General features: G+C 31.7%; 2 protein-coding genes and 1 long non-coding RNA gene across 4 annotated transcripts in view; 2 read left to right on the top strand and 1 right to left on the bottom strand.

Annotated features, from left to right (window-relative positions):
- Positions 1-116: 116 nt before the first annotated feature.
- Positions 117-5,355, top strand: LOC128881154 (protein wntless). Its single transcript, XM_054131935.1, has 12 exons — positions 117-751; positions 1,042-1,229; positions 1,309-1,414; positions 1,498-1,622; positions 1,699-1,854; positions 2,155-2,332; positions 2,408-2,535; positions 2,641-2,646; positions 2,892-3,053; positions 3,123-3,350; positions 3,459-3,612; positions 3,685-5,355. The coding sequence occupies exons 1-12, from the start codon at positions 646-648 to the stop codon at positions 3,783-3,785; spliced, it is 1,638 nt and encodes a 545-aa protein (XP_053987910.1). The 5' UTR covers positions 117-645; the 3' UTR covers positions 3,786-5,355.
- LOC128881163 (uncharacterized) lies at positions 2,377-3,035 on the bottom strand. The gene is made up of 3 exons (XR_008458006.1): positions 2,793-3,035; positions 2,619-2,687; positions 2,377-2,518 (listed from the first exon to the last, which is right to left on the bottom strand). It is a non-coding gene; the product is annotated as an uncharacterized LOC128881163 (long non-coding RNA).
- Positions 5,356-6,773: 1,418 nt separating the features above from the next.
- The window catches only part of LOC128881145 (ubiquitin-conjugating enzyme E2 H), a 123,461-nt gene continuing 118,629 nt past the window's right edge, over positions 6,774-11,605 (top strand). The window contains exon 1 of one of the 2 annotated variants that reach the window (XM_054131921.1): positions 6,774-7,499. In XM_054131921.1, the coding sequence (XP_053987896.1) occupies positions 7,472-7,499 (28 nt within the window). In that variant the 5' untranslated portion in view covers positions 6,774-7,471. Of the gene's footprint in view, positions 7,525-11,605 lie in introns of both variants that reach the window. The other variant, XM_054131911.1, reaches the window with a different exon arrangement.

Genomic DNA, 11,605 nt, shown 5'->3' with positions numbered 1-11,605 from the left:
GTTACTACACCTATATTTTAATAAATGACTATTATACGAAATATTACCCTCACTTATAATTATTTTTGTTTATATTTATTTTCAAACATTTTATTAAAGATTACTCTAGTATTTTTTTTTCTATTTTCATTTATTTTTGTTACATAAATTTTGTTTATTTCAACTACTTGTATACAGTCACTACTAGTTACTAGTAGGTAGTTACTAGTAGTACACTTACTAGTAGGTAACGTCCGAAACGGTGCCGAGGGGTAGCTAAATGTGGTGATTTTCTCCTTATGTGGCATGAATCCAAGTTTTAGTATATTTGATATTATCGAAAAACTGCCGGCGTATTCAAAATGTTATAAACGAGGACTTATATTGCGAAAATATTTCAATGTTATATTCATATACGAACTGTCGTTGACAGTATTGAACGGTGGTTTGCCAAATTTTTTTGACGAATTTCACGAGTTTTTTGTAAACATTGTTATGACGCAGCTTCCATTTTGAAAACCGAAGCTACAAGAAAAGCACGTTAAACTGCTCTTCACATACTCTCTTCGGACCACTTCGGACAAACGCGTCCGTGTTGTGTGTCTTTTTCGGTGCCATCGTATTTGATAAACAATTCTAGTGCGTAACTCCTATTAAAAAAATAAAATGCAGGGAACTATTATAGAAAATTTAAGCGGTAGGAAGCTCTCGGTACTTGTAATGCTACTGATCATCGCCCAAATAGTTTGTTTTCTAATAGGCGGGCTGATTGGTAAGTCAAGAAATGATAAGAATTTTGAAAACATGATGCATGAGTTTTATGATTAAACATTTTATAAACTTACACAAAGACGTAAGATTTTGTATAGATAAATAGTAATTTTCGTGTTTATTTTATTTTTAAATTCGCTAGAAAAAATTTTTAAAATTTGTTTACGATTTATAAAAAAGGTAAGGTTTACGAACTTGATGTTTTTATTCATCAATAATTGTGACAATCAGAATTCATTAACCTAAATACGTTTTATAGATAGTTAACAGTTTATATATTTTTTTGATCAGCTCCAACACCTGCTAGTAGTCAAAATATACTGGGTACACCTTGCAAAGATATTCGTGTAAATGGATCTGAACCTGGGAGTGGAAAATGGTTTTATTCAAGGGGAAAAGGGTCTTGTAATGTGGTTGACATGAACCGTTTCAATTTTGACAGTCATCATCAGGCATATCAAGTTGTTTATACATTTCAAGTATGTTCATTGCAGGGATTTATACGTTCGAAAGCAAACAAAATAATTGTAAATTTAACTGTCTTTTTATATATTGTAGATGCCTGTTCCTCGTAGCAACATGCAACTAGATTATTCTAGGTGGCAGCAAAATTTAATTGGTGTTTTGCAAGTGGAGATTGTTTATCATAGTCAGATAGAAATTGGTAATTTATTGGTTATTTTTATATGTAAATTATAATTTTTTGTAATTAAATTGACCATGAATTCCAAATGTTGTTTTTGACAGCTCCTAGGACAAAAATAACATTGGATGCAAGACTTGGTTATAGAAACAAAGGAGATCCAGATGATGCTTGGAAATTGTATGCTGCCTCTGTAGTAGAAAGAATGTTGGAGTGCAGTATTGATGATGTAAATATGTCATTTATAAGATTGGTTTACGTATTGATAAATATATGTAATTATTATTAACATGTACATCTTACAGGCAATGGAGCAGTATAATTATAACTGCAGCGTAGTGCCATTGTTTGAATTGGGATCCCTATATCATGATTATTATCTTTTAAATATTCGTCTTCCTGCTGATACAGATAAAAACATTAATCAGGGTTTGGGACATATAACTGATTTATGGCTGACAGTAAATATATATTACATTTAAAAAATAATATTTATACATATACAATATTGAAAAATATCACATTAATATTACATTTAAATTTATTTATTTACTTAATGAACGTTTCAACCTTGAATTTGTGTTCTGCTTCAGTACAAAAATGTCAATTATAAATATAGAAAAGTATAAAAGTGGATGAAAGATGAAAAAGATCTATATATAAATTTAGTAAGGAGAATTGTTTATTAAATAAATAAAACATGATTGTTTGGACTATCTACACCTAAGCTACAGTAACATTGCATCTTATTTACAATTCAGGCTATCAATCAGAATGGCGGATTTACAAAGGTGTGGGTGAGTTTGAAAACTATTTATTTCCCAATTGTCATATGTGTCCTCACTTGGTACTGGCGGCGAGTACACATGCTTTCAAGATCACCGGCTCTTTTGGAATATTTGCTTTTGGCACTGGGCATAGCTCTAACATTTTTAAATAGTATGTTGCGTATTTTCCATTTGTGTTATGCATTCACCAACTATTCATGCCTAACTATAATTTTGTACTTTTCAGTGCCTTTGGAGTATTTAACACTTGCCTATGATATGCCATTCATGCTTCTATTGGGTGATATTCGACAAGGAGTGTTTTATGCCATTCTTTTGTCTTTCTGGCTTGTATTTGCTGGAGAACATCTTATGGTAAGTATATTAGATATGTATGAAAGTAATAATTTGATAACAAATTTATAATTTAACATACTAATTATATATATTTTTCTTACATGTTATCCCTTACTCAAACAGATACAGGTGAGTTTGTTTTGTTATGATTTTATGAAGGGTTACACCATCTATAGGACAAAACAATTGAAACTTTTGTTTGTAAAATGTTAATTTAAAACTTAAAAGATAATATAAAACAGCTATCATTGAAAAAGTTAGTAATAATATAATACGTTTTGCGTTCCCGCTCCCAAGGTGACCTACATAACCTTTTAGACGTTTATAGTAAAGTATCGTTAAACTACAATTTCTATAACACATTTGTTATTTAGGAAGGTGAACAAAGGAACTCTTTAAAATGCTACTGGCGACATCTGTCTGCAGTAGGTATCGGATGTCTATCATTATTTGTGTTTGACATGTGCGAACGCGGTGTGCAATTAAGAAACCCGTTCTATTCAATTTGGGTTACTGATCTTGGTACTAAATTTGCCGTATCCTTTCAGAAAAGAAAATATTACTTTTATCATGAAAATTTAAATTCCTTGACTTAAAAGAAACAGTTGTCATTTATAATTTTAGCTGGAGTGTCTGCTGGTGTATATTTAATATTTTTGTCCTACATGATATGGAAAGTATTCATGAATATTAGTGCAAAAAGGGCAGTATTACCCAGCATGAGTTCGGCACGACGTTTGCATTATGAAGGTGTGATATATCGATTTAAATTTTTGATGATAGCTACGCTTTTATGCGCATCTTTAACCGTTATTGGATTCATTCTTGGCCAGGTACTCATGTTAGAATATTTTTTACAAATTAAAATTTGATTCTTTTAAGTTTGGTTTAAGATAAGTTAATTTCATCGATTAATTTATTTAAATATATATTCGACATAGGTTGCAGAAGGTCAGTGGAAATGGGATGAAGAATTACACTTAGAAATGACATCAGCATTTTTCACTGGTGTGTATGGAATGTGGAATATTTATATCATAGCATTATTATGCTTGTATGCACCTTCGCATAAACAATGGCCTATCGAACCATCTGGTAAATATATCAATTTTTTTTATTTGTTTTATGTATATTTAGGTTTGTAATTTAATTTTTACCATTTTGCAGAAAATAGTATTAGCGAAGAAATTGAATTTTCGCGTTTATCAACTGATCCCAACGAGATGTTGTCTTTGACAGCATTTGCACGAAAAGCAGCAGTAGAGTAAATAGTATATATATTTTAAAAATAGTAGAAGAATGGCAATCGACCAGTCAACACTTTTGTACTTAAACGTTGAATACGTCAAACTATAAATATGGTTTAATTGAGGTTTTTCGATATTTATAGGATACTCGATGACTGATAATACTCGAATAAGTAATCCTTTTATGCCAAAATCAATTATTTATAAAAAATATTTTTTAAGCTTTATTCACTTTGTAATACATGTTAGTCTCTAATTAGCGATTTTTTTTATTTAAATATTTAACTAGCTGTTAAGTATTTTAAAGATGAAATGAATGAAACAGTCACTTTATCTATCCCTAGATTTTTCAGTACTTTTATTATCATACACGATGTGGTAGAATAACATGTAGTATATTTATTTGATGGAACATTCCATTTTAAATTTAACCTATATTATTGTAGTGAGATTTTTCTATATATGTACTGCAACCAGTGAACAATCATAATATCATTGCCATACTTACAGTACTAATTAATAAGCAATCTCACAAAATCTATTTTCTTTAAGAATAAGTAATCTATTTCGTCGTTTTATACTACATATCAATATTGGGCATTTACCTCTAATTAACATTTATAAACGTGCATTTAATTGTACCCATGTAATATTGATCACGGAAATCAAATACCTTCATTCATTTTGTGTTACTATCACTTGACAAATATTAACGTACATTTGGCAGTATTAAATTCCTCAACGCATTTTTAATATATACATTTCATAAAAATGTTTACCAATTCTGATGAATTATTAACACAATTCTTAGATTTTAGGACATGCATGCTACAAAGTAGAACCGAAGAAAAAAAAAAGGTGCAATAAGTCTATCATTCTAATGGAATCAATTTAGTGCACATTAGCTACTTACATAGAGTACTTATATTTGAAACAGCAGGATTAGCATTTTCTATGCCTGTTAATGCTTTTAAAGAATTGTATGACTGAATATTAATCGCGAAGAACGTTTCGTATTATATAATTATTTATCATATTTTCTTAATAATTTTATAAATGTGAGATAACAAAAACGAAATGTATTAACACTGCAAAAAAAATTAATATTTTCATGTGTAGTTGTATTATTGAATTTCATTATGGTATTCAATTTGATCATTTTTCCGTGTGTATTGAACGAAATTTTATACTCACGACTTTTATACATTTTTTAAATAAATCAATTTGTTAGAATAACTTTGTTATGTTATTAAGTATTGCGTATGTATCGACTGTCACAGGCCTGTATATCTAATCACATGTAATGGCCATATATGTATGTGTCGTTATAGTTACGTTTTTTGTTTCAACGTTATTGAACGTCAACGTAAAACATAAAATCGTATGATATCCGACACGCCGAATATTTCAATTTTCTTCAGAACGTCTTTGTAGTTTCTCACAAGAATAACTGCTTTGTAACAAAATTCTTTTTCATAGCCAAATAAGTGCTCGATGTTCATCATAACTTATCTTAACATGTTTTGAGGGGTTAACTCCGAATGTCAAGTTTCTCAAGGTACAAGTTATTGGACTACATACATGTACAACATATGTCGTTTCAAAAAGGTATTTACTTATTATTTACTGTGATTTTACTTAGTATTCGTATTTCATTATCGGATCTATTAACTTAATAACGTACGTAATTTCAATTTCAATTCATAACGCACATCATATATACGTATTATTTCAGTGTTACCAAAAACTAGTAATTTTGTCGAGTGAATCGCAATATTAACGAAATCGCTTCCAAGTTTGTATAACCAGTTTTTATTTATTTTTCATTCGCATGTTATTAAAGTTACGAGTTATAAATTTTTAACACTTGGATGAACATTACTTAAATTATTTGTAACACATATCTGCATATTGCGCGGCAAGAAATTTTTCGACTTACGAAATGTAACGTTGATTTAACATTTTGCGCAATTATTTTCGCGTAATGAAAACAAGCTTAATTTGTTCGCGTAGTTGAAGCCTTGAGCAATGAAATGTAAACTAGTTTCTAGTGTCGTATCTAGCAAATTCGAAGGGGGTCGACTTTGTAACAAATAGAAAGCAACGTACATACCAGCTAATTTATATACATACACAGATTTTTGTTCAATATAACCGTCTTTACGTAAACATAAGTTCAATACTAAATAGTGAATTTGGAGAAATTTCGTAAATAATCAGAGATATTTTGTGCAAGAATTTCATTTATTTTAATAAATATAATTTTGCAAATTTAAGTTGACGTGACAAGGAAAAGTATAAACTCGTAAATGATTGTAAAAACAATATGTCAACATAAATTTATTGATCGTTGTTTTGGGCTGTGTTCAAGTTTTTTTTGGAGGCAATATTTCAAATTTTAACATAAATGGATAAACACATAATAGATTTCAACAAAGAACAATGACAATGAAAATCTAATATCAATCGTAATTATTTAGAGATAATATATTAAATAATAATGAAATTTTACTATTAGAGATGAAACGTTGTGGATTAGTATTTCATATGCTTAAAAATTTATAGTGAGAAACAAAAAAATTACATTTATATATATACTATGTCCCTTTGACGTGAACACATATGTACAAAGTACATTTTGTCTCCACAAAAACATCGTCTTACAAATTTCGTCTGTTCTTCTTTTCAAATAATTCAAAATAACGTATTAACTTCCCTCTGAAAGGGTCCTCTACAAATGCTAACATACGGGCCTCAAAATTGCTGGTTACGCCACTGCTAGTAAACACGTATATATATATATATATATACGTCTTTCCAAATTCAAACGTCTATTCTATTTTCAAGTATCCATGTGTGTTTACTGATCATTTGAATTGGTTGTTGAACAAAAAACAAAGAAGAGTCTAGTGATATCTTGGAATGAAAAAAATATATTCTAGTGATATCGGTAGAAGGAAAGAATTAGTGGTGATATCACAGAGAGTAGCAGGGATTTCTATAACGTGCGCGCGCATCTGCTGGCACGGCGTAAGACAGAGGCAGCAGCAGCGAGGAAGAGAGCAGTGCAGAAACGGAATCAGATGTGGTGAAGTCCGTGAGTTGACAGGTCGTGGGTGCACGAGAGAGAACAGGCGTTTCGAAGTGGCGGAGGCGGAGAGGAGGCTCCAGGGGAAAGGATTGTTTTCTAGTGTGCGCGAGAAACGGTGTCGACGGGTTACGAGTCTCTGGGACGGGTTCGTCGTTGTTGACGACGAAATGATCCTCTAGCACCGAAGATTTTTGGCCTGGTCCGTACGGACAAAGAGGAAGACCGTTCGTGTATTGCTGGTGTCGAGGGATCGTGGGCTCGTTCATCCGTAGAAAACATCGTTAGACGCTGACGTTACGGAATTCGTCTCTCGTGTGTCGTTTTCCTTCGGTGGCCGAGCGTCGAAGATCCCAAACGACTGACTAGCCGAGCGTCGCGCGCGCGTGTGTCTTTGTTTTTTTTTTTACATTCTCGAGTGCCGAACAACTGCTCACCTACGGGAAAACAGTGTATTGTACCAACAGTGGTGAAAGACTTAAAAAGTTCCCCGTGTATTCGACGGTGGTAAACAAATCCATAGGAGCCAGAGGCCCTTCCCTGAAACGACGAACGGAACTCTCAGCTGATTCAAGGACTTGCTGCGAAGGGCTCTGCTGGCGTTTAATAGACGATAAATATGTCGTCCCCCAGCGCTGGAAAACGACGTATGGACACGGACGTTCTTAAATTGTATCCTTGAAATTCACTTTTATTTCTCCTACTCGCTATTTGTGTCTCTCGTCTTCTTTTTTTTCTCTGTTTCCCCTCCCTCCTCCCTTCTCCCTCCTCCGCTCCTTTCCTTGACATCGCCAGAGTCCCCCACCCTTCGCTTTACCACCCCTCCCACTCCAACGCTCGTTCTCGCTCTTTCTTTATCTTTCGCTCTATCGCACGTGCTTGCAATCGAGTGCAAGAGAGGTCTGCACATGGTTGCGAACGCAACAAGATTTTACGTACCAGTGGCGTATTACCCTACAACCGAACAAGACATGTAGGGCCCTGATCATATAATGGGCATTCCCGAAACTAATTGATTCGAAACTCGTCGTCATTCGCGTACGATACACGAAGAATAAGTGTCTTTAAAATTTCTCGAAGACTTGGACAAATTTGAAATTTTTACGGGAGTGTAGTTCAAGTGATGCTAAAAACAGAATTATTATTTTTCGTCAGTAAAAGGATTCTAGGAATGAATACATCTCCTTAAAGAAATTGTGAATGTTTTCGAAATCATAAAAGGTCTCGAGAAAACTCTACTTAGAAATTTTTTCATTTTTTAGATCCTACAATACGGTGAACTAGAAATTTTGAAAACAAATTTTTTTGGAGAACTCTACCATATTGTAAGATATCAAAGACCCGTACAAATTTGAGTTAACCTCTTTAGGGAAATTGACACATATGCGTACGTTTGCTTTTCTGTCAAAGTTAACATTATTTACGGCCACAATACCTTTTAGAATGAAAAAAATATACAATATTAAAGTGAGATATCATATTTGTATGACAAAATCGATTTACAGATTAAAATTGCTTTGGTTTGTGTGTGTTTAATTAAAGCAGAAGAAATTCTATTTAAAATTCGTCCCTCAAGAGGTTAAACTTTTTTTCTATCGTTTACAGTTTTAAAGGTATTCGTGATAATATGAAAAAGTGACAGTTTCTGTGAGGGATAAAGTGTTCACTCTAACAACTGTTTCATTTCCGAAATAAGAATTAGTAACGTTATTATCATGACTTTTTAACTACATTTCTGCAGTTTCAAATTTTTCTGAATTTCCGAGTTGCCGAACTCTCCTTGTCAATTAACATAAACAAATTTTAATGAATAAGACAAGGAATATTAAATAATTTATGAAAATGCTATGAGATTGATATAACAAATAAAATAGATTATAATGACTAGACTGCGGAAGTTTATGCACGATAAATATGTAACATGCATATGCAAAATATGCACGAAAAATTGGAATAAAATGTAGTATAATAAGTAATATATTAGTATGTTACAGAATATTCACTATGTACACATATACAAAATACTTTTCACAATTATTCTGGTATATTATGATTCGTGTGACAATAAATTACGAGCATTTTTCCAAATTTAATGGTGTTAGTCGGTGGTATGTGCCTGTAAAAATTAATTTATACGCGGAGAACGATCGCTCTATGTCAGACGAAGTAATCGATGCGTATTTAAATTTAGAACAACATTGTTCCGGCACACTTATTGGCCCTTGAACGGCCTCATTATTTAAAATATTAGAAAGTTTTCGATACTGTAGAAAATGCTACATTCTTTTCTAAAGTTCTTTTACATTTTTTTCACCAGGATTTTATTGATTCACTTAACGTGAAAAACCTATAGTTACCAGTTTTCGTATTATGCAAACATATATACAAAATGTGCAATATATGGAAAATATGCAAAATAAAAAATGTATTTTTATAGTACTCCAATTTCAAAACAAATTTCTGTCTAGGTCCCAATCTTTTATCGATTTCCTATAAAAATATGCATTCGCATAAACTTCCGCGGTCTAATAATGACCCAACACTCAGTTTCTCAGATCGATTGAAGTAATAAAAGTGTTTGTTAGGTTATGTTTACAAACATGTATATTATTTCTAAACTGTTTAATATTTTTTGTGCGTTATACGATTTTTTTGTTTGCTTGTTTAGTATCTCGATAAAATGACATCGAATTTAGAAATGTTTATCCCCCATCTGTTTTTTTACGAAATATGTATAGTGTTTTATGTCCCATTGAGGTATAATGCGTCACTGATTAACGTAGCTCATTTATGCGAGTCATGTACGACGGAATCGGTTGTTTATAACTGGTACGATTGGTTGATAGGTCGACGAAGAACAACGGGTATTTGGCGACGACGAGGGATATTTAATTCCTCGTTTCGTCGATGACGGGACACACAGCTGTTTTTAACCAGCTGACTCCACGTCTGCTCGTTTAGTACGCAGCTTTATCTTGTTTCAATAACGCACGGTTCGCGCAGGTTCTCGAGGTTGGCTTTACTTTTCTTTTTTAGTTTTCTTTCTAGACGTGCTGACAGTTTCCGACTATGGTCCTCGAATAATGTTCACAGTCAGAATACACTTTGAATTTATATGTACATTCCTGGCGGAGCGTAAATATTTAAAGTCGCGCGTCAAAGGACCGGGCATACATGCATAAGTTTGAAACGTAGCGCGACGAACGGTGATTGAGTCGTTACTGGCGCGTATTCCACTAGGGCTGGGACTATTCCAAAACATTTTATAGTTATGGGAGTATGTATAGGTTTATTCCAACGGAACTTTTAATCGATTGGCGTAAACTATACGGTGGGTGTAAAAAGTATTCGTACACCGATCAATTTCCCAAAAAACTGTGTAAAATTGTAATTTATTAACTTATGTTTTATAAACAATGACATTCTACATATTCTCTAGAATAGATAGAGTACAAAAAAAATAGCTATTTACGTAAGTTGCGAAATTAACAAGAAAAAAACAATTAATCGATAGAAATATTGAAGCAATAAGTATTCGAACTGTTTAATTTTGAAAATTTCATTTAAAAAAAAAAGAAATTTACATCAATTTATAAGTATATAATACTTCCTGCGTGGGATTTCCTTTTGATTTTATCATTATTGCAACTCTTTTAAGCGTTAAATTAACTAAATTATTAGTTATTTGAAGTGGTATCTTCTTTAATTTTTAAATCTTTTTAATACTTCTTCATTTTTAAAAGTACTTTCCTAGAAATTCGATGTTTTCTAATTCGTACGGAGCAATAAACTAATGTGTTCATGTTATAAGCTCTACTGTAAATGGTTCGTCATAAGAATCGTACAAATAGTTATTGCTTCTATACTTTTACCCACTTTTCGCATTTTGTTGTTAATTTCACAAATTATATTAACTAGTAAATGTTGTTTGGACTATATCTATCTTAGAGATTTCCGAGAATATGTAAAATATCATTGATTATAAAAGAAGAAGGTAAAAAATTACAATTTCCTCCAAATTTTTTGGGAAATTGATCGGTGTAGGAATACATTCTACACCCACTGTATTCTTCTAAACTATTTCTTATATTGATATTTTAAATTCTATTTATACTTGTTGTACAAATATTTAATTTTACTTACATTTTCACTATATCCATTTTTTAATCCTTACATTTCTCTATATAATTCCAAGCAGATATTTTAAGTTAAATCGTTTATAAAATACAGTGTTACTGAAGTGATTATAAGTGATTGTATTTGAAAGGGTTAGCATGATTATTGGCTAATTATTGCCATTTGGTATTATAACAAAATTTATTTCTAAAGTAAATTAGTTCAATTTTCGAATGTAATTGAAATGGTATTCGAATAGTATTTGAAGAATTCAATATTCAAATAAGATTGAAACAGTTGAGTATGTATTCTATTGGTATTCGAATGTTTGAATATTCGAAAGGGATTTGAGTAATTTAATACTCGAATAGCATTCAAATATTTCAAATAGCATTCAGATAGTTCAATAATCAAACGAGATTCAAATTGTTCAATATTTTAATGGTATTCTAATGGTATCCGAATGGGACGTGAATAATAACAAATATTAGGTTGTCCCGAAAGTTTCTTTCGCGAGTTGCACTCAATTATTTTATGTGGTCGTGTTTATATAAATAGACAATCTAATTTCATAGATATTCATGTTGTAACAGTAATGGAGCCAAATGAATCGTGCACAATTCAATAATGTAACATA

Source organism: Hylaeus volcanicus, chromosome 1 (genome assembly GCF_026283585.1).
Source record: "Hylaeus volcanicus isolate JK05 chromosome 1, UHH_iyHylVolc1.0_haploid, whole genome shotgun sequence".
Classification (NCBI taxonomy): domain Eukaryota; kingdom Metazoa; phylum Arthropoda; class Insecta; order Hymenoptera; family Colletidae; genus Hylaeus; species Hylaeus volcanicus.
The sequence above is the reverse complement of the archived record's forward strand: the minus strand, read 5'-3'. Positions and strand labels throughout refer to the sequence as shown.